General features: G+C 38.5%; 1 protein-coding gene across 4 annotated transcripts in view; it reads right to left on the reverse strand.

Moving 5' to 3' along the window:
- Positions 1 to 24,486, reverse strand: part of ano1a (anoctamin 1, calcium activated chloride channel a) — a 97,771-nt gene that overhangs the window by 64,015 nt on the left and 9,270 nt on the right. For all 4 annotated transcript variants that reach the window (XM_040129839.1, XM_040129835.1, XM_040129836.1 and 1 more), the window contains exons 2-7: positions 23,664 to 23,818; positions 13,370 to 13,717; positions 7,519 to 7,617; positions 6,192 to 6,343; positions 1,867 to 1,921; positions 1,083 to 1,134 (exon numbers count right to left, since the gene is read on the reverse strand). In XM_040129839.1, coding sequence (XP_039985773.1) covers positions 1,083 to 1,134; positions 1,867 to 1,921; positions 6,192 to 6,343; positions 7,519 to 7,617; positions 13,370 to 13,717; positions 23,664 to 23,762 — 805 coding nt within the window. In that variant the 5' untranslated portion in view covers positions 23,763 to 23,818. The remainder of the gene's footprint in view (positions 1 to 1,082; positions 1,135 to 1,866; positions 1,922 to 6,191; positions 6,344 to 7,518; positions 7,618 to 13,369; positions 13,718 to 23,663; positions 23,819 to 24,486) is intronic.

Raw genomic sequence — 24,486 nt, forward strand, 5'->3', positions numbered from 1 at the left:
AGGAGAATGGCTGAAAATCCCCAAATCCAGGTGGGCAGAGCTTGTTGTGTCATACCCGAGAAGAGAAGGGTCTGAATACTTATGTCAATGTGATATTTCAGTTTATCCTGTTTAATAAATTTGCGGGCATTTCTAAAATTCTGTTTTCATTTTTCATTATGGGATATTGATTGTAGATGATGAGGGAAAAATAAATTTAAATTATTTTTAGTCCACAACGTAACAAAATGTGAAAAAAGTGAAGGGGTCTGAATTATTTTTTAGGGCACTGTGAATTCAGCTTTAAAAATGAAAATATAACAAGAAACATGATGCAAATAAGAGTGCATACCAGGCATTTGGAATCGTAGGAAACAAGGATTTTGTAGGCAGTGCATTGTGAGTAACGAACTATGAGCAATGAACTATTTATTTTCAGTGTTTTTATGTTGCTTTTACTGCAAAGCAAATGGCTTGTAAAACAAATGAAGGTTGACTTGATTTCTCTTAACCACCCTGGGGTTTTCTTTTCTCTTAAAATGTACCCTTATTCATTTTTCTTTTTTTTTTTTTTTGCCGTTGATGAGAGCATTTATGCTTTCTGCCTCAAAAACAAACCTGGACATATTTCTTAAATTTTCTTCATCTGACATTGCACTCAACACTGTACTGTGTAGATGACAGAAAAGTTGCAAACAGGTAGCTAAAGTCTGACATTATGGTAGGGCTAGAGGAAATGTCCTGGGGTCACTGCGCTGGGTTACCCTCTCTCAGGAGCATTAAGATGCACAGCATATTTCATGTCTACATAGGTTAAGAGTCAGGAGGAACTCAGCCACAACATTAAAAACAGTTACCAGTTTTAATGTTGTGGCTGATCAGTGTATACTGTAGCTCAGATTGTCAACCAAATCAAGGTTGAGTCCATTTCAAGCAAATCCAGCCATTAGTTTTGGACATATGTTGGTCAAAGGAGAGATAGGATGAGAGACACCCTGCTCTTTTCTGCGATAGTAATTACACTATAGTCCAATGAAAAAAGGATCCAGATTAAATGCACAGTGATTAATCCTGTGTGTTGGAGATATATGCAGAGGTCTTACCCATGGAGTATTTGGCTCTGGTGCACCTTGTCCTCTTCAGTACCTCATAGACCTGACATAACAAACGTTAAAATCTCATGTTTAACTAAGCAATTTCAGTCTTAAAAACATGAGGCTATAGATATATAGAAGAGGATGAGTTGTATATGACATATTGTATACCTGTGTAATAGCACAGGTGAAATTGTGAGAGGGAAAATGAAACAGGCAAACTGCAGAGTTTGTATGTCTGTCCTCAGTGAGGATGCTGATCAGCTCAGTGTAAAACACAGAGCCCTCCACAGAGACTTGATGAGAGCTGAAGCTCAGCTCGGCACCAACAGCTGCTGTGATTGAGGAGCTCCATCCAATAATGAGAAGACAATCACATTACCTAGTCATTAGTCAAGCACTCCAAAGCGCTGTGTAGGTGTATTTCTGTCTGTGGGTATGTCAATGCAGCAGCATATATGTGATGCAGATTCACAGAATGCATTCGTTTTTCATGGCAGCCTTTCACATTTCTATGTGAAGTCACATTTCTTTCTCCAGTAATTTTTTTGACCTCTGCAAGGGGTCTTATTGGAGAAAAGTGCACCCAAGGGAGCCCAGGGTGTAAGGTCTTTGTTGTTAGATCTATGTAGACATAGATAGACATATTTTTCTATACTAAAGGAGGCACTTTATGACCATAAATCATACACATGCTGTCATTGTACTGAATTGCACATGTTTTCTTTTTTCAGGTGATCCCATGTGGCCTCCTCAAGGCGCCAACAGCTCATCTACTAAAACCAATACTTACTATTGAGCTCCTGGTCTTGCTGTCAAAGAATTTGTCCCTGTCAGATAGATCGAACCTGGCAAAAAAAAGCAAAACAGCTCTAGTTTTAATTGCAGATGCAGAGAAAGAGTGCAGACTTATGGAAGCATATTTGTAAGATACACTGTCTCAGTACTACTTAGTAGATATTTAAAAGAAAATGGTGAGAAAGATGAATGGCATTAAGCCTCTACTGAGTTAAGTTCTATGATGCAGACTAATACTGTTGATATAATGCTAAAGTGGCTTTTGCTGTCCACATAGCACACAATGAACTGATATTAAAGCTGTACCAGACGAGATTTTGTGTAAGAAGTCTACTTATTAGACTAAATCATGTTTACACTGCCTTAAAGCCCAAATATGATCAGTCTCAGTAATTCAGATTCCCAAAATTAAAATAACAGAGGATACAAAACATATGTTCATGCACAAGTACAAAAATATGGAGTCTAAGTCAGTAAGTTACAGTACAGTGGGCACAGGCTTTAATTTCACAACAAACTGATAATGAGACAAGGAGACAACCTTGTTGGCTCAATCAGTCAACCCTGTCTGCTGCTAATTATGTTCATAAGAAGTTAATCTGTGATGGCAATTTACATCAGTAGCAAATCTTACTGGCATTCAGAAGGTACTGTATGTATAGTGATTCATACTGTATAGTGGAGGAACAGGTAAGGCTGTGGAGGTCTTGGAGGTGGATAATGGTGCAAAGAGACCCAAGTTTTTGTCCTGTCTCATACTACAGGTCAGTGCTAATGTTTGTAAAGACTGACAAATGTCTCAATCAAATGGAATTAGTATGACAACTTATTAAATAAGGCCTCAATTGAGGGTTAGTGTGACATCATGACACTGTGACACACATCCTGAAATCAATAATCTCTGTCTAAACTGTAACTGCTCCCTCATTAGTGTTTTAATCTTAATTCTTCTCCGTATCAACTCTGTAAATATCTTATTTTACTAGCTTCACCTCTATTCACCCAAAGTTATTATAGTGTCCCTTAGAGAGAGATGTGTCCGTATGTTAGAAAAGCTTCTCTCTGCTAATATACAGAAGATTTTACATAAGCAGTTTGAGTCTAAAAACAGAGGGTGTTGTATGGTGCTCACACTGTAAAGCCCTTTGAGGCAAAATTGTAATTTGTGCTATACTGACTTAAGTAGTTACAAAAGGCAGATATTAAAGTACTAAAAATTTAAAGTTTCGTATCGAATCCTGAACATTTTGGAGATATGTCCAGTATGAATATACTCAATTGTCAGATATGTTGATATAAATGTAAACCAAGTGCCTTCATGTTTCCCTCTAAACCTTTTTTGTTGCTGCCGAGTCACGGCAGTGTAATGGGGGGAGAAAAATGTGTTTGCCTGAATTAATAGCACCTAATGTTAAACCATAATTTTGCTAACAATGATGTGATAACATAAATGGAGGCATGAATTTAACAAATGTAAGCACCTTTGTACCAACACACAGCTGCTAGCCTGCCTCTAGCAATCTAGGTGCATGTCCCCAATTGACTGGGTGACACAATAATCTGTTACTTTACTTCCTGCTGTTACGGTAACTTGACATAAATTTGACAACACAAGTTATTTATTTATGAGATGAAAAATTACTTTTGACTACTTTCTGACTCTGTCCATATGAATGTAATTCTTAGAAAAAAAGCACTTGGAGGTGTGTCCTCCAATAGTAAAGCATTTCATCAAAATTAGTAAGAGGGCCGCTCCTGTCTCCAGTTGGTACTCGTGTTGCTAGTGGTGCTTGTTTGTCTTCACTGTAACAGTCCTACTTCACTGACTGACAGCATTAGTCTGTATGTAGGAGTGTGTATGTAATGTATTAGTATTAAACACCATATCCCACAAAGCCAGATTGAGTTAATGTACTTTGAAAGCTATTTTGTACTATAATCTAGAACTAGTCTTAATCTCAGGGCACTGACCTGGAGTATTTTTCAAAACTGATGAAGATTAAGTGATGGAAAAGATGTGGAGGGAGATTCCCTGCTAGCTGTTCAGGGATGTAAATATAACTGTCCACTACCCTCTCTCTCTTCTATACGTCCCAGTAGGCTGACGTTTATGCTAAGACATTCTTCTTTGATCACTGCCTTTGAAAGTGGTTTTACTTGTTGGGACTAAACAGCAAGCATCAGTGAAGTCATGACTTCTGTCTGTAGTTATTCCAGTTAGTCAGTCCAAATGCTTTATTTTGCTAATCCTCCAACAAAGTGTTGAAAAATGTAAATTTATCCAGTAATTCAGGCTAACTGTGTTTGTTTTCCTTTGGGTAGAGAAAGCTGAGGAATTGGAGCTTTATCGGAATGCAGCAGGACATTGTTATGCTTTAACTTTCCTGCCATGCTCTGATCAGACAGCTTGAAAGGCCTGTTGGGCAATGTTTTGGTGTAATTTACACCTCTGCGGTTGTTACTTCTCTGGGCTGTCTCAATAATGAAAGTCCCTCCGTGGCTAACGCTGCCTATTCCAATTCAACTTTAGCTCAGAGGTGAAACAACATGAAATATGGAAGCTGATGTTGTGATTACAAAGTTTAAGTTTTTGATTTTCAAATTTGTGGGATACCCAACTTACCCTTTACAATCACACTGAAATAACTTAAATCTAACAACAGGAGAGGATATTTCACAAGATCTTAGTTTAGAATATCTTACTGTACCAACTGGAAATATTTTACTGCACTGTGAGGTTATTATGGTAGTTTTGGAGGATTGTCTTACTTGAATAAGCTGAATTTTGAATCTGTTGTGACATGGCACCTCTGTGGTGTTGCTCTGCTCACTGATGTTTAACTCCCCCACTGAGATTATTTCAGCCTCTCCTTTTAAACTGTCTGACTCTTAGCACACACTCTGATTTAACATCATCTACTCAAGGCTACGATTTTATGAGAATGTTTACATACATGGATAGATATTATTTCTCTATTAACCTGGTTAACGGTGAATAGTTTAGTCATCTATGTACAGATCTCAAATATGTGTTTTACCACCACCAGACTTTTTGAGCCAAAGGGGGACATCTGTAAACACAACACTGACATATTATCCCAGAGTTGTTATATCCTGCTATATTAGCAAACAATTGACTATTTCCCATCCAGCAGTTACAGTTCAACATGACGATTCATCTGGATCTGGTGTCTGTGTCCACCTGATGAATCTAAGTCCAGTATTCCCCCTCTTTTAGCTCTGTTTTTGGTCTCTACCACCTCCTGATGGAAATCTCTGGCTCTTCAGCTGCTAATTGATCCACTGTGTTCACCAGCCGGTCTTTAACTGGGTCTGTTTGCTGCTGAGCAGGTAGTGGACAGTGGTTTATCAAAGCTTTTCTGCTGCCTGCTGCTGCTGTTGATGAGAGCAGAGTGAGGGCCAGAAAGCAAAACAAGGAGATAAAAGAGACTAAAAAGCCCTGTAAAAGTGAGGGGAGCTGCAGGGTTGGGTAATATTTCTCTGTGGGTTAATCACTACAAACAATCCCTTCCACATGACTCATTGTAATTTGATCCATTGTTAACATGAAATATGGATTATTTGCAGCTTTAAAGAAAGAAACAAAGAATCGTGACTTAGGCATGTAGTAAGGATGTAGTTTTACATTGTAGGAATATGTTGATTTCAGAGTGCGAATGTGTCGATCCAGTGTGCTTGTGTGATGCATATCATTAAAAGCAGCTGTTTAGCAATAAACTCTGCAACATCACGAAACAGATCAGTGAAATCCAAATATCATAGATCATAGCATAGACTCACATAAGCTACCTAAAAAGTATTTACTGTTTATCTCAGTTAACTGTGGAAATACTAATGTAAAAATATTTTTGCTGGTCAGAGAGAGCTTCGTTATTCTTTTAATAACAGTAAGGCCATCTGCAGGACTGATGTAAGAACTGAGCAAAGCATTTTTTATTGATTGGCATTGGCTAAAGCCTATTTAACCTGCTTAGAGTATCTGTTTGTACTGTACATTTTTAAATAAACTGATAGATAGATAACCAGGTTATGTTTACTCAGATTCCCTCACTCTAATGTAGATAACCATCCATGTAACCGCTTCAGCAATACAAATAGTGCATTAATTGGGCCAGGGTCAAATTATCAGTATCAATGTAAACATTATTTCTGAGATCTCTTTGGCATGCCCATTCTACTGTATGGACATGTACATGACTGAGCAAAGGTGCACAAAGCTACATATTTAAGAAAATTATGGTAGGTTTGACAGTCTGTCTTTACAGCTGAAAGAAGAAAGTCAGCAGATATTTTACTCACAGATGCTGCTTCTCCCTGGAGAAGGGGTGAGAGAGGGATTTGATGCTTTGTGGTCTGTTGGCATCTACTTTTGGATGGAGTGGGGCTGTGACTTTATGAATGAACAGTCGGATCTTCTCCACCAGATTATTGCCTTGTTTCACATCGTACATCTGTAGAGAAGGCAAAAGAGCTTTGTTTAGCAGGAAATGAGAGGACTCTGCACATTGTTAGTTTAAACAGGTGGTCTCATTAAGATCAAGATTTCTTTTTCAAGAACTAGAATTAATATTTCCTGTTATCTGACATTTCAACAACAGTATTTGGATGTGATCCGAGAGCAAAGGGGATTTGTCAGCTTTTTTCCCGTGGAGACTTTATCTATAAGGCCCTACATTCTAGCTTTGAGAGCCCTGAGGGGTTTGAATAGGAAGGATTCTCTTCTGTGTTCCTGAAAATAGCATAGATTTTTTTTCAGTATTTAAAATAAGTTTATGTTTGATAAGATGTTTTGAAATGCATCAAAACTAGACTGTTGGTTTGCAATGGCCAGATTAAGAGAAGAGCCAGTGGCATTTAAAATGGTATCATCTGCAAAAAATGTACATTTCAATGTGGCATGATAGAGATGTTATTTTATATAATATATATATATATATATATATAATATAGATAGATAGTAAATAGAAGAGCACAAAAACTACAACCTTGCATGACGCCTTTACTAACTTTAAGACCACTTGACAATGAACCGCTAGAAACTGTTTAATTTCTATCATTTAATGTATAGGTGACCTGGTCTTAAAAAGAACAGTGTGCTATAACATGGTCTATATCCTGACTACTGAGGCTGTAATACATTGTTTGTCTCCAGAAATGTACACAGTTCACTAGGGACTCTAGGGTAGGGTATTAACAATGTTTGTTGGTAGCTTTGGACTGAGTCAGCTGATGTTTTGAGTTTTGTGCCAATATCCTTACTAGATAATTAAGCATATAGTCGATTGTAGTGAGGTTTGTACTGCACAGGCTTCCCTTGCAAGTACAAAAGAGATTGTGCATTATGGCACATGACAAATGTTTGTTGGTTATCCATGCATTTTGTATTCGCATTTCTATCACTTTCTCATTACAAGGCTTGTAAAAGCTGTCACTACAAAATTACCCAATTCGGGTGTTTTAACACTACATGAATGCAAAGGAAAGAGCAACATGAAAAAATTAATCTTCACACTTTTCACCACATGGCACTGCAGCTCTGAGAGCCAGTCCACTCAGCTTCAGGGCAAGAAAAAGGTACAGTTAATAGGAATTTGATAAATGGACACTATACTGATGGTTGGAGTACCTTCTTTGTTGGCATCTTGAGCTTCATGAACTCAGCCTCTCGACAAAGGACATTCCAAGGAGCATGGATCTTCAAGAAGCCGATTCCAGGGATCTTACTCTGAAATACAACCAGGGTTTGGATGTTTACATACTATTCTCTATGAAGCCACCACTGAAACATGGGGCAGTTCATGACTTGCCAAAATGTCTGAACCACCACTATAAACAGTGCATGTTTGGTTGACATATGGAAATAGCTGGTAAAGCATCATGTAGCATTTCTGTTAGATTTAAACCTTGACTGTCTGGCTGACTCACTTCAGCACAAACTCATGTCTTTATTGTTGCATATGAGATAGCCTCTGCATCCTCTACACTTATGTAAAACCACTCCTACACTGCCAGACTCACTTCACACCCTTCAACTCGGCACACTGACCTGTCTGGATACAGAAATACATAACATCCAATTCAAACTAGCGGACTAAAAGTACTGTATATATATCATACAGATTTACCATGTATTTCAAAGTAAAATGTTCAAATGATTCATTTTGTATGCTGATTATAAGCAGTGGTTGATAAAGTGTAAAATGTGGTTGCTGCAACAGTAACATGATACAGCAAAGATACAATAATGTTAATAGGAATATGGCAATTGGGTGGTTATATAAAGAGGCAAATTATATATTTATATACTGTAAATAGGAGAAGAAACTCTAAACTGGTGTCGACTGGAGCGTGCCAGGCTTTTCTAAGGGCAATTCTAATTGATTAGTTATTAATACATTTAGAAGAATACTTATGAAATGATTAATAAACATGCATTTTAATTGTGTATTTGACTTATTTATTGTTTATTTTTTTGAAGAAAACGTATATTCAAGATTTATTAAATGGATTCGCAGTAAATAATTTTGTTGGCTAATGAGAACTCCTGTCATTGGTCTGCTCTGTTATTGCTCTCAGTATCTCTCTCTTTATATATATCATATATATAGTGGCTGTGTGTCTTTGTGTATCTGTGGAAACTTGATAAATGATAAAGCAGGAATCAGATAGAGAAAAAAACACAAATGTATTCTAATGATTTCAACTGTAGCTTATTGTTGTAGTAGTTGCATAAATATTACAAGCCATGTAAATTCAAACTGTTTTATTGTATGACTTTTCTGTTATCACCAATTGTAATTTTGTGTTTATTTTGGTGCTATAAAGAAGAAAAGAAGTGGAATTGACTTAACTCACATATCTAACTTTTACTGAACATCGTTAGCTATATCTATCAAATTTGTGCCGAGGGAAAACACATTAGAGACAAGACAAATTACTTTTTCATTTTTGGTTAGTCGTTAGTTGGTCTGGGTTGTTATTACCTGACATATTTATAACTTATTATTAAAACTACTTTATTATTAGTAATTATCTTGATTCCTGCCTGGCTGCGAGGGTCTGTGTGATCTAAATTTCGTCATCTGCCCAAGTTTTCAAAGGTCCACTTGGACCCCATCATGCAGATCAATGTTTGAGACCGTGTGGACTATTCGCTCTACAGATGCACTGATTGCACATGTGCCAGAAAGTAAACTCATACCCCCAATTGTAGTATGTACAATAACGTACGTGCATCTGTGATCCACTTGCAAGTCTACAGTTGTCTGCTGTGTGTCCTATCTAGAGTATGATCATGGCCTCAGGGTAGATTCTACAGTCTACACAAACAAAACAGACTTAACACCCTGACCATGACAGGACCTGTTTATATAGATAATTCACATTCTCAACAATGAAAGTAAAATGTAAAATGTAAACACAGCTTCCTGCTTTTTCAATTCAATTCAATTCAATTTTATTTACATAGCGCCAAATCATAGCAGAGGTTATCTCAGGGCACTTTTCATGTAGAGCAGGTCTAGACCATAGTCTTTATAGTTATATTTACAGAGACCCAACATTCCCACATGAGCAAGCACTTGGCAACAGCGGCAAGGAAAAACTCCCTTTTAACAGGTAGAAAGCTTGAACAGATCCAAGCTCATGGTGGGCGGCCGTCTGCCCCGACCGGCTGGGTTGAGAGAGAGAGAGAAAAGAGAAGGGGGGAGTCATGGTATTTGTGATAAAAAAAAAAAAACTCCAGGCTGTACTTAAATAAGAAAATAACGGACTTGGCAAAGGAAATGTTATTACAGCCATTATTTCCTTATATCAGGCTGCCAAATCATGTATGATCCATACATAATTATTCATTGAGATAGTGTGTAATTACAGTCCTGGTTGAAATTATAGCACCTCTGAAATTTTAAAACAGAATTTAGAATATCTTCTGAAATAAGTGCAAAATAACCAATTTTGTATGATCTGAATATTTTAATAAAATGCTCAAGGTTACTGAACAACAACAAAATATGCTTTCATATAGTGAAATAATACATACAGACAAAATGTACGTGTGACACAATTATTGACACCTTTTTTGATGAATTGAAATTAGTTCCTCAAACAAAATGGGACCTCTTCTTCCTCTCTGTCTGTATGAATTTATATCCCATCAATGCTTGTTACTCAGCTTCTTCTCTCTCCTCTAGTTTTGTGCTTTCTCGTCTCTCTCCTTTCTCTTCCTGTCGCTTTCTGCAGGTATTTCTGCGCCTGGTGCTGCAGAGTCTGGATCTGTGACTGCAAACCACCTACTCGCCCCATGATCCTATTCAACACCCACTGCTTCAAATATTACGATTATTATATTTAGATTTATTAGTACTTTTATTCACCCTATTATTATAATTATTAGTTTTATTATGAGACTCATTATTGTTAGAAATCTTTATGTTATACCTGTACTGTGCTATGTCCCCCCCACTCTCTCTTTCTCTTTCTGTTTCTCTCTCAACCCAGCTGGTCGGGGCAGATGGCTGCCCACCATGAGCCAGATTCTGTTCAAGGTTTCTACCTGTTAAAAGGGAGTTTTTCCTTGCTGCTGTTGACAAGTGCTTGCTCATGTGGGAATGTTGGGTCTCTGTAAATAAAACTATAAATAGTCCGGTTTAGACCTGCTCTACATGAAAAGTGCCCTGAAAATAACCCCTTGTATGAGTGGTGCTATATAAATAAAATTTAACTGAATTCAATTGAAAATAAAAAACAAATCAAACTCACCTGTGCTTAATTTTCAGTGTTCACATGACCTGAATTAACTAATGAATGATTGGTTTACTGCATAAAAGGGGCTGATTGTTTCCAGTTTCTTTCTCACAATGGTGAAGACAAGAGAGCTGTCTGAGAACATCAGAAATGCTATTTTCAAAAAACAGAAGAATTCCAAAGGCAACAAGGCAATTAAGAAGGATCTAGAAAACAATGTTTCAACAGTTCATATTGTTATCAAGAAGTTTCACAGTCATAAAACTCTTAAGACGCTTCCAGGATGTGTGGCTAAGAAGAACCTCAATGAGAGAAGTCTGCGATGTTTGTAAGCATCTAAAGAGCTTCAGGCTGACCTTGAGCAATCTGGAGTGGCGGTTTCAGCCTGTACCATACGCTGCACACTAAACCAAGTAGGGCTCCATGGGCAAAGTCCAAGGAGGACACCAATATTGAAATAAAGGCACAAAAAGGCAAGACTGATGTTTGCAAAAAAGTTCATAGACAAGCTATAGTCTACCTGGGATAATGTTCTATGTGTTCTTTGTTTTCTTCTGTGGTGCTGCGTCTGTTACTGGAGGCAGTGAATATATTAAAGGAATGATGAAATCAGAAAATTACCAAGGCATTTTAGAGAAATGTGTTACCCACCCTTGGGTGGACAACGACCCAAAGCAAACATCCCGCAGCACAAAAGAATGGTTGACAAGGAAAAGATGGACAATTTTAAACTGGCCAGCAGCGAATCCTGACCTAAATCCCATTGAAAACCTTTGGAGAGAGCAGAAATCTGCCATTGCAAAAAGGACTCCTGCAAACTTAAAAGAGCTTGAATGCATAGCAATGAAACTGTGGCAGAAACTACCAGCAGGAGGTGCAAGAAGCTTCTACATGGCTAAAAGAAACGTTTAGAGGCTGTCATTGTTGGCAAAGGTTCTGCAACCAAATATTAGTGAAGGGTGCCAATAATTGTGTTTGGGCTACATTTCGTGTTTGTATTATTTCACTATTATTCAAGTTTTGTTTTTTTATTTTCTCTTGTTCAGTAACTTTGGTAATTTTATTAAAATATTTTGATTATACAACATTGAATCATTTGCATTTATTTCTGAAGGTATTTTAATCTATGTACTTAAAATTTAGAGGTGCCAATAATTTTAACCAGGACTGTATGACACGCTCAAGTCTCCATAGACCATCCATAGGACACAGTCTCCAAAGTTTGCCCACACATTTTCAAGCCATTTAGAGCGACATGTCAGTTGCTAAAAGCCTTTTTCAGAACATGTCAAGAAATCAAGGTGCCTTAGGTCACAGTTTTGCTCATACTGTTCTTAGTGGATGATTCACTGCGTGAAGAGTAAATGTATCTCATTTGGCTTTTCTACAGAAAAGTGAATAAGAAATTACAAAAAGCTTTGATTCTCCGTCAATGAAAACAAATTTCCATGTATCCATGGGTTCACTCACGTAGCAAAAACATGGCGGTGAAACAAAAGCTACCAGGGATATAGTCTAGCAAACATCCATGTTTAGATGAGATAAGATAGAACAAATAAACATGTTAATATCAAACTAATACTCTGGAGTCAGTTCAAAGATGTGGATTAACTAAAAAAAACAATTAATTGACTGTAAGGCAACAGATGACCATCTTACATCAGTCAGTTGGTTTTTAAAATAAATTATAAACATATTTGAAGTTAATTTTATTGCATTATTAAAATGTAAACACAACATCTACCCAGGAAGTTATTAAACAGACAAATTAATGTGTCTGAATTGTGCATTACATAGTCTCTATAGGCAACAAGATTTTGTAACATTTACTTAATTCAGTTCCATTCTAATGCCAGTAAAATAGACACATTTGCTATGGACTGGAATCATGAGTAAAAATTGATTCCTTCCTTGCTTAATAACCATGAAGGCTGAAAATGTTCAGTGAATAATATTTTTAACCTGACATGAGAAGTGAAAATAATTTCTAGCTCATCTAGTCTACTTTTTTTGACAAATACAGCATTGAGTTCAATATGGAAAATTATACCTCATTTTGAAATGTCACTGAATAAAGACAACACTGATCTATCTGCAGTATCTGACCAGGTAACGAGAGAAAGATTAGAACTTAAGGTCTTCACTGGTCCACTTGGTTCTTGGTAGCAGTAGTACCAGACCTGAGTCAGGCCAGGTCCAAATTATATTCAGTCTAATCAGGTTCTGTAAGGTCCCATTCTATTGCTGGGGTTTCAGGTCTGTGTGTCAGAATGTATAATTCCTAAATAGATGGAGCGGACTCTGTATTAAGAGTGTCATAATCATCTCAGGTGAAAAATGGGGTTTTAGGGTAAGAATGGGGAGTGTGAAATGTGTGCAGGAAATATGAGCTGCAACTCTTTTTGACCCTCAGTGTCACGCATTTTGGGTGTGTTGGATCAGCTCTGATTGTACTTAAGATTTAGATTTTGGAACACATCTATCATCAAACTGTACCCATATGTACAACATAATGAACCATTCTCACCTTAGTCAAGAGGACAGACCTCTCACTCTCAGGTTCCCCAATTCAGTCACATGACCTGAATCTACGCTGTAATTTGTTGCATGTTATACCTGCGTTCCCTTGCCCATTCTTCCACTTTTTCCAGAGTCAACTTTGACTCTGGTGTTACAATGCCCCATCACATTCAGTTCTGTATTTTCCATCTCTAAACTCCCCCCTTTCTTACCCCTTCATCCTTTTCCAGCTCCAGGCCCGTCTCCAGGAGGTTTTCCTCAAACTCCTCCCGCCTGAAACGCTTGTCATCCTCATGATAGTCTGTCCGTTGCTCCTGGGCAGCAATCTCTGGGTCTTCCTTTGGCTGAAGTGGGGCTCGACTGCTCCTCATGCTCAGGCTGCGGCGAAGCCGTGCAATGATGTTGTTGTCAGCAAACCTGGATGACCGGCGCCGGATGCTGCTGGGCTTCTGGATGTGGTATGCCAACACGTAGTCCACCCGCCGCCGCCCATCAAGGAAGTATGGACCTAGCCGCGGGTACAGGGGCGAGATGTCATCCACATAGAGATTTTTCATTGCCTAGAAGCAAGACAGAGAGACAGAGTATCACAGATTACTGTATAATAGACATAGAAGCATTTCGTATTTCTTAAAAACAAGGATAAGGATGACAAAATACTGCAAGTTCAACAGTCTCCCCAGGATTTTTACTGTATGTGGTGAGATGGGTCATTTTTATTCAGATCATTCTGAAGGATCACTAAGTCAGCAGTCAGTTTCAAAGGAATTCAATCCGAGAACAATCCTGCATCTTGCAAGAAAAAAATCCTTGAACTCACAAACATATATACACACACACACACACACACACACACACACACACACACACACACACACACACACACACACACACACACACACACACACACACACACACACACACACAAGGTGAAGTGGGAAACACAATTCACTGTACTCAGCTGCTCTCAAGCCTTTTTCAATTTGGCAATTGTGGATGGCCATTTTGTCAGTACATATTTTGGGTGACTGACATTGTCTGTATATTACAATAATGGCAGAGCCATTCTTGCTTATTGGGAAAGCCCAAAAACACATGCAACATATATTTAGAACTTGGTAAAGTATCATCATTTATTTTCTGAAATTGTCAATAGTTGTTTTATGGCACTGTCCTTCCACATATCCTAACATATTTCATTTGTTTTCGCTACAATATCTCCTAGTGGAATCTAAAACATGATTAAAAGTCTTATGCTTATGTTTACACAAATCTGACCATTTGGTTAATATTAGGGAAAGTTTGAGGTCATGGTTAAATATCAAGAAAGGCAACTGTTAGACAAAGGCAGAATGTGATTATTTTCATAATATTTAACTACAATTCAATCTTTATCTAAGTTGAAACACCCTGAAAACTCAGCTTCAGATTTTAAGTGTTTCTTTATAAGATACTTATCCATGACTTAACACTTTTTTTATCAATATTTGGCCTTGGCAGAGGTATGCGCTACTGAGTGCCATTCTAGTGTATTATCAATTTAATTAGATTTGAATAAGAGTGACTGAACAACCCACCAACTGTTGTCAGATTCTGGTTCAAATGTTACTAAATCCTGATTTCTGCATGAAAGTACATGACTTTACACTTTTCCAGCTGAGTCTCAACCACTTCAAAACCAGTGAGAAGGAGTCACAGAAAAAACTAATAAAGAAATCTCTGATGTCAGAAAACCAAAACTATTCGAACTTTGGCAGAAAATTCTGAGTTCATGTAGGACCTAATCACTGAGAGATAGATCAACCAAAGTGCTTCTGTTGCCTAAATAAAAACCACATGTGGGATACAGGACGCAAACTTCGGTGTCCAATGTCAAAGTCCCGCAGTCTGTAAGCACAACATCCACCCTAGTCCCACAAACACGAGAGCAGTGATCTTTGTGGGCTGGAAAACAGGGCTATGTTTCCTCCAAAACATATCCATTCGTAGTATATAAACATAATTTTTAGGACAAATTCGAACATCTAAATAACAAGTTTTAAAGGTAACGTAATGCTGCACGTAAATACATAAGCAATTACGTTGATGCTGAACATATCTGTAAAATGTTCACAGATAACGTGTTTGTTTTCCATCAAAAGATCTTTTCCTGTAGCAGAAAATCCACTTGTAGTGACTCCAGCATCATTAAACTGCTTTATGGTTCTGTTTAGACTCTCATAGCACCTGCTGGAGGTTCAGGAAAGATCCTGGTGTGGTTTAATACAGAAAAAGTTCCCAGTGACTTCAGACGCAGCCTGTTTATTTACATTTAACTTGTAAAAACACGAAAACACGAACAGATGGAGACAGACAGGCACAGTGAGAGCACTGGGTAGGGAGGGGGAAGCAGATAACATAGTTGATAGAACATACTTCATGTTATTCATTCTCTGCAGTATATTTACATTGGGGTTCACTGGACCAATGCACTCCTGGGCACCATACACTTTCACACTTGCAATGTAACATTATTTACTGTCCCCACATTCAATGGAGAAGGCCAGCAGAGACAACACAGTGCCCATTGTATATAATATCTTCTTCAACAGGGAGCAAAATAACATGCTGAATCATGTTATAAGCAGTGTCATGAAACATTGACTGTATATAGCAAGTTGTGTCTACAGAGTGATGTGCATCCTGTATTGTCTATTTATGTTTTGAATTTTCAACTTCATCAAATGAAGGGTCTTGCTGCCCCATACCACCTTGGATTATAAAAACCAAGAATATATTGCTTCACAGTATCCATGCACAAATGTCACCTCAAACCTCAATAGTAAATAGTCAATAGTCCTGCTTATTAAAACTTAATGAAGAAGACGTTTCTTTCCCCTGTCCATTATTTTTGGCTGGATCACAACAGCGAGGCCAGCCCTAGAAACATGAATGTCTGTGACTGGCTGACTGACTGAGTAATAAAGTTACTCCATTGGTCAGCCGAATACGTGTGACTGAGTGCTGAGGTTACACCATTGGTCGGCCGGCCGAGCGTTGGAATTTCCCCGTTGGCTGTTTCTCTTTCAAAGAGGATCTGAGCAAACAGTTTCTATTTCATCATCACGTGGACATTTACAGGCAGTGTTGCTGACTCAGCGCCTTTGTTGCTAGGTTTAAAGACTTTTCAGACCCGTTTGGCAACTCTATTTCACAAAAGCACCTAGTGACAAATCTAGCGACTTTCTGGACAAACCTTAGCTGCTTTAGAAGAGAGCTGCCAGTATTGCCCCGCGAGCAGGAGGTCGGGCTTCCCTTTCGCAGCCGTCTCATTTATTCGACTGCATGGCAGTTGACACAGACATGAATGAGCTTCTAATTTCTCTCTGAGTGATCATTTTACAGGTAAATATAGATAAAAACAGCACAGCCATTGTCTTTAACTTATGTGTCTGGTGATTCTGTCAGACGACGTCACAGTTCTAAAATCAGGATTTTAGCAGTGCGGAGCAGCAGCTTGGAAATGGCTTGGAAGTGACTGCTGGTTAACGTGTCGTCTTAATGGGCCGCGTGTCAGTCACTATTTTCATACTTGTTCCATTGTCTGACAACAGAAGAAGAAAAACATGTAAGTGAGAACAGCTTTATTGGGAATTCAGCTGTATGAAATGACTGTATATGTGTGCACAGAGAGTAGGAGAGAAGCAAACAGATAAAGGGCGTTCCAGCCATTTACTGCGTTTTGACCTAATCTTGTTATACACTAGGACACTTATTATTATTGTATTATTGTTAATTTGGCTGATATACTGAATGACATGGTGAAATCTTGTGATAGCAGAGTGTACCCTACCACTGTTACACTGAAGACTGCTGAAACATGATTTAGAAAAATTTTACCAGGATGAGAACTACAGTCTGACAAAACATGGCTGTGGAAAAAGCCCTGTAAAATTGAAATTTGACCTTTTTGTAATTGTCATTTCTGTTACACCATTGCAACACACTGGAGCACAATCAGCAATGCTTTCTGATTTACTTTCTGATGTGATCTAAATGAAATGTGATTCTAAAAATGCCCTTTGTGTGTGTGTGTGTGTGTGTGCGTACGCACTGGCTGAGGTTATAGTGACACATTTCTGACATAACAGTGAGGCACACAGTGGTCAAACAAACACAGATCTTCAGCTGCTCTCACTGAATATGGAACAAAAGGATAGCTGTTTATCACTCTATAAACTCCAAAAGATAACTCTTTGTTGTGATTACATTACATGAAAGTTTATGATGCTTGGGGGAAATTGAGTGATAATGGCACCAAAAAGCAGAGGGAAAAATAGAATGTATACATAAAAAAAAATAAACAACTGTGAGCTTACATCAACACATAGGACTACATATAAAAATGAAATATGTACTGCTGTATACTCTACCATAGAATTTTGGGTCTAAAGAAAACCAAATAAGACTAAGTTTATAGACACACCAGCAGCTCTATGAGGCTGTCCTGCTCATTGTAAAGTAAACCAAACTGAAAGATGGATACAAGTTGATGTCCAAGATTTGTTTCTGATTTTTTAACAGTTATGGTGAAGTAAATATAAAAATGGTAGTGGTCATCAAGCTAACAGTTTCACAAAGACATTTTTAACCTGTTGATATTTCGGGGGTAGTGTTTGTCAATTTCACTGTCTTAGCATTCTAGCATTTAATGGCATGCCTTTTGGCAATAAAAACAAACTACAGCAGGGTATTTGCTCATAATCCAAAGTATTGAACAAATGAAACTAGCACTGGCACTAGATGAAAATTTAACAAATCACCAAAGCAAATAATTCATCCTGGCAGGAAAGGATCATGGAACAAAGGTCTCTCTTGCCCCTTCATCATCCAGACCTGTTTCCAATCAACTTCCCTGCTCATGCTGTTCCTGTCAGTTCACCCCATTTATATTGTATACTCCTCCTGTTTGCCTTGTCCTTTGCCACAGTGTGTGCATTGCTTTCCAGCATTCACCTCGTGTTTGCCTTATGGTTTGTAAAATTGCGTTGTTTCTTGGTTTTCTGGATTTTTGCCTACTCCCTGACGGCTATTGTTTGCCAATATGGGACTGATTTCCTGTTTATGACCCTTCGGCTCTTCAGTAATGACACTTCAGTTTTGAAGTTTACCTGGTCTCCTGTGCATCTTTGTCTCTTTCCTCACCAGAAACGTTACGTGACCCAACCCACCCTGCCAACCACCTCTTTAAACTACTCCCCTCTGGCAGGTGATACAGGGCAATACATGCACGTACAACAAAACTGAAAAACAGCGTCTTCCCAAAAGCAAGATTTTTATATTAACGATCGACCTAATACTTGCATCACTTGTAGTGAACCTACAGAGATTTATCTGACTCTGCAGTTTCCTATGTATGGTTAGTTTCTGCCCCAGTTCTACACAGGTGTACCTACTAAAGTAACCACTGAGAGACTGAAGACAGCCCATGTTGTATGGGAATTCGAGACAGCATTAAAAGTAATTGATATCCAACACCCCATTTTTACATGGTGATAGAGAGACAATTACATGGCAATACATGTTAAAGATTAGATTGCCGATAAAGCAGTCATAAACTTAGGCTGACTGGAGGAGAAATTGCCTTCATGATTATAGATTAGCCACCAACCCACTGTACAGCAGCAGTGTGTGTTCCTGTGCGTATTCTGTATATGGCCCCCTGCCTCATCCCCACCACACAAACACAAACACACACACATATTCATCTTTAGCCCTCTTTCAACAGGAAGTAGTCATAGCTGGAAAGGTTACAGGTCACTTCTCGGAGGGCGCATGAGGATGTGGTGGTGTATGCATCATCCACCAATAGGAACTCTTTTCTCACCAAGCTACTGGGAAATGAGGTTCTCCTCTCCTCTGGGCTTCCACATGCACACAGCCACCCACACATATACACACACATACACACACGTACACACATACACATTTCTGAGCTGTAATAAGCTCAAGGCTGAGTCAACCCAGCAGTCTTCCAGTCAATAACGTTTTTCACAGCAGCAGTGAGCTGCATGTGGCAGCTGGAGCAGTGAGTTTTTGCATCTTGAAGGTTCAACTCACAGTAAGTTACTGTGGACATCTGACCTCCATAACCAGGAAGGCAGCAGTGTCAATATTAAATCTGGCACACTTCTTCCAAGTCCAAATAGAAAAAACACGATTACTTGTTCACCTAATTTATGAAAAAAAAAAAAAATTTGTTCTTACTTCTGGTGGTGTCTACCCATGCAGATAGTTTTGGTTTTGCATGTCCAGGTTTTAGGGTGTCTGTACACAACACGATGTAGGTGAATCTAATTTCATCTATGGTGATCACAACATTAAAAAAAATAATTTTAAAAAGCGACAGCTACATGTTTGCCCACAAGTAACATCCTAGGTAGTCTGGATAAACCATAGATCTCAGTGTCAACTGTTTTCTCAGCGCTATTTCTTCAGCAGACAGTATTTTCAAAGAAATCTGTTAACAGTATAGCAGATATCTCAATGGATAGCTCAAAACCTGGGAAATAAAACCAAAGATTTCTGCATGGATAAATACCACAAGAGGTAAATGAGAAACCGACTCTTTAAAATAGTCATCCCACTAACAAATGGAGAAATCGTCTGTCTGTCTGTCTGTCTGTCCTTCAATTTTCTCAACATCCAATTGACTTCAAACTTCACATGTGTATTGTTGAGGACCGGAGGAAGTGCAGTGACATCTGTGAAGGTTTTTGGATGAGCCGTTGTCGAGACACATGAAAAGAGGAATATTAAACGACAGTTGGTTAGGGCTGGGGTGACACATCCACGCAGCCGATGTCATCGATAGAAAACAGCGGATCGCACAGTTGGCTGCAACTGCTAAAAGCATGGATTCCTTGGAAAACAAGCTGCAGCAACAAAACCTCACACAGGATCATCTAAAGTGCAGGACTATTTTTAGACAGAGACCAAAACTCTGCAAACTGGAAATGGCTCATCACATTAGTACAACTTCTATGCATGGTCACTTGAAGCGAAAGTATCCCGGAGTGCTTTGTTGAAGACGCAGTGACAGACAACACCGTACTGTTCAGTTTTTATCCCCACACAACCATGATATATTAGGATTATTAAACAGGAGGAACAAGTCATTTATGCACCGCTGCTGTTATGGTAATGTAACGTCACACCGTGCGTCATTTAATACACGGTTAGACATCTAACAATGTTATTCAGCTGTTTTAAATTTTCTGTTTCCTTTAATGACCATGTATGAGTGAGAAAATGGCTTCAACTAACATTAAGTCGTTTCAAATATTTTCCTTGCTGAGGCAAAAATACATTTGCAAGTGATTTTGTTGACTGCATATTACTCCAGTGGTGAAATAAATCCAAGTCATACCCATTTTAAGTTTAAATTTGTGGTGTTGTTGAACTGTACTGGGTTATACTGAGAGGTGTTCCTAATATTTTGCCAAACTTAATTCAAATAATTGGATGGACAAAATATAATAATTTCATTATGTCAACATAAAAAAAATTTTTCATGATCAAACAGATTTCAGCTGATTAGACCATGAAGTACTGAAGAATAATGAGTGGATGATGAGACAATTCAGTTGTGTATGGGCAGCTTTGGCTGTGAAAAGCGCATCACTTAAAGAACCACCTGAGCTGAGGAATATTCGTCCAGTTTGCACCTCTCTTTAGTCATACAGCTTTCCAATTATTATTACAACCAAAACAAAAGAAATGCATTTACACTGGGGAACAAGGATCTAAATGAAAAAGGACTAATAGTTTATACCCTCATGAGTCGATCCTAAAAGCTGCAATGTTCATTTCATCTCACGATACAAAAGTGTTATGGGATGGAATAAACCAAACAACATTGAGCGATGTAGCTATTTTTGCAGCCTTTCCAACAATCATTCTAAAAATGTTTTGTTTGTCTTGAAGCAGGTGCTAGAGGAACGTTCATGGGATTATTAAAATCAGTTGGGATCTTCTTGGAAGCATGAATGTGTTCAGCTAGCTTTGTGTTTTGGTGGTCTAGTGCTGGGCAGGTAAAGTAGAGTGGATTTATCGGAGCTTTTTGCTCAGATCAGCCTCCTGCTGCTTTTGTAAAGAAGATTGGTGAGAGTGAATGCAAACAGTTAAATTTGGCTGTCTGTAAAACAAAGAGCTGAAGGATGCTAAAATACTGAATCTCTCTGGGTTTGTCACTATGAGCAACCCCTCTCAAATTAGATGTAGTCATTTGACCCATTGTTCATTAAAACATATTGATTTCTGCCCACATTTTACTTTGCCATGGTTCCTCTAGCACCTGCCTCAAGACAAACAAAACATTTTTAGAATGATTGTTGGAAAGGCTGCAAAAATAGCTAAATCACGCAATGTTGTTTAGTTTATTCCATCCCATAACACTTTTGTATCGTGAGATGTAATGAACATTGCAGCTTTTATGAGCAACTAATGAGGGCGTAAACTATTAGTCCTTTTTCATTTAGATCCTTGTTCCCCAGTGTAAATGCTTTTCTTTTGTTTTGGTTGTAATGATAATGGGAAAGCTGTATGACTAAAAAGCGGTGCGGAGCTGGAGGAATATCCCTCAGCTCAGGTGGTTCTTTAAGTGGTGCTCTTTTCACAGTCTGTTCACTGATGCTCAAGCCCACCATTCAAGCACCACTCCATTGCATTTTAGTCACTTAACATGTAAAACAGATAACTTCCTGTTCGCCTGACACTGGATGATTATAAAAGTAAATGCAATATCTATAGAGCTGGCTATAGCCCACTGCTGTATTACAATACAGAACAGAATACTGTACATACTGTCATTTGTAAGAAAATATTAGAAATGATGACATTAAGTCTACAAATACATTTTATGAATGCAACAGATATAAAAAACTAACAAGGCAGAAGAATACTGTTAACACTGAATTATTTGACAGTGGTATGTTGGCTCTTTGAAATGATATGTGCACTACGATACTTTGAGTAATCCCCACCGGTCTCTGTGTGTATGAAGATATCCGTAACCTCCCTTGCAGAAGTGAACTGGGCACAGTAGATCATAACATAATCAGAGAATCACAGATCACAAAGTAGGGGTGACATAGGTAGAGCGTGTATGTTGACCTACATGTGCTCCTGACCTTATATCAGTCCTCATAACACAACAAAGCAATTGACTTGAAAATACACTTGCTATCAATGGGAGCTTTCTTAGGGAAATTATTATTATTATTGTTGTTGTTGTTGTTGTTGTTGTTGTTTATTGTTTCTAAAGGTAGCAAGGCTTCACAGCTTCTGGCAGAGAGGTGCTTTCATACATTAACCAAAGATTTATTTCTCCTCTGTGGCAGTAAACACATGGTCCTGTTCATTACTTTTCTATAATGTAACCATAATAAACAGCTGCTAGATGCTAGACACTTGAACAGCCGTAACACAGGTACCCACACAAAAACTCACACAAATGCGCTTGTAGTGACTGTCAAAGCAACTGACAACAAGCACCAAATCCCTGTCTAAACTGAACGATTACAGTCATTCAAGATCACCCCTGTTCCACCTCCACCACACACAGATATTAAAATACACTGGCAGGAAGGGTCAATGCAGAAATTCTGGATCTTACTCACTCTTTAAGAACACAAGAACACGTAGGGAGTTTCCTCTTTACCTACCTACCTCGGAAGATGGACCAATTGCGAAGCCATTATAAATTAATTTCAGGGGAAAATTAATCTTTGGAGATAATGATAATCATAATGAATATCTTCAAAAAGTGTAAGTGTCACTGGTTCTAAAAATGTGTGCTAACATCTGTGTGTTTAGATTTGACTGGTTATGAAAAGGAGTATGAAATTTAAGGCAAAATGCAGAAAATAGGCATTAGTGTTTTAAAGTACCTTATCCTACATTAGCTGTGTGTCACAGCCATAGCTGAACAAACAAAATAACTAACCTCCTGTTGTTTTTAGAACACTTGCATGTACCTGTCACTTTCACCTCACACAGTAGCCCCTTTCCACAGAGATCCCGCTAAATTGCCGTTAAGACGACCCTTCATTATGCTGGCTTTGCTTATTTACATTGAACCAAACATAGCTGGCATAATGCCGCCCCAGTGTGTGATTTCAGATAGCATACTGGCATTCTGGAATCAAAGGCGTGACTTTTAACACAACAGCATCAGCGTCTGTCCCACAATGCCGGCCCTCCCTTTCACATAAACAATGATCCAGGTCCGTGACTACCTCTGCTGCAGGCTTAACGGCCAAACAACAATGCTCTACAACTATGCTCTACACCACACATCATAACCTAGCAGCACTGGAGGAAATGGTCGGACACAGGCACCCCCTACCCGACGTCAGAAAAACGTGATAACTGGGTTCCCGAAGTTCCCGAAGTGATCCGACCATCCAAAGTACAGTTTGGAAAGAGTATAAAACCTGCTGTATAAATGTGGATTTAGTGTCTTACTATGGACTCTCTGCTGCTGGCCGTTGTGTGGACAAAGTCCTTATCCAGGTTTTTCTCCTCGCCAGGAACTGGCAGGTAGTTGTCGCTCCTCCTCATCATGGTGGGCTCCTCCTGCTGCGGGCTGCCTGAGTGCTCACAAGCCAGGGGAGGAGAACCTGGGAGAGGAACAGCGATAATTGGCATTAGCATCGTGTAATGTGCTGTACAGCTGTAATATGACGTTAAAAAAAAAAAAACATTGGACTGGATTTGGTTGAAGATACTCAATATTAAAAGACTGATCCAGATCAGGGGCAAAAAAACACCATCAGGACATCTCCACTTTTAACTCATGGACTCTGTGATTCCAACAACAAACGTTAACAGTCATTTTCAAACTGAGGCCCCCTGATCCCTTGGGTGCCTGTATATGGATGTGACAGTGTAAAAGAAAGTAGTAACAATAATCTGTAACATATCTACTTTTGAAGGTATTTGCTTTTTTAAAAATTTTTGTTATATAAGCTTCTTGATGTGCTGAGGTTTTCTACTGTATTTGAATTTGTATATAAGCAGCTGTTAGACAGGCAAAGGTTGTTTTTTTTCCACCTACTCTGTAAGAATCCCCAGTTGAGGGTTTGACGAGAACAACAGCAGTGTTTAGCAGCTCATGTAAAGGGAGAATGTTACTACCAACCATATCTGTTATACTACATAAAGATATCGATAAACAGCCAATATCAGTACCATTAAGAAACATTCAGAAAAATACTTTGAGATGGGTTAGAGAGTCAAGAATTTCGATTCATCTCCATGGACTCTATTGGGTTATTAAGTTAAGTTC

Source organism: Xiphias gladius, chromosome 1 (genome assembly GCF_016859285.1).
Source record: "Xiphias gladius isolate SHS-SW01 ecotype Sanya breed wild chromosome 1, ASM1685928v1, whole genome shotgun sequence".
NCBI lineage: Eukaryota > Metazoa > Chordata > Actinopteri > Istiophoriformes > Xiphiidae > Xiphias > Xiphias gladius.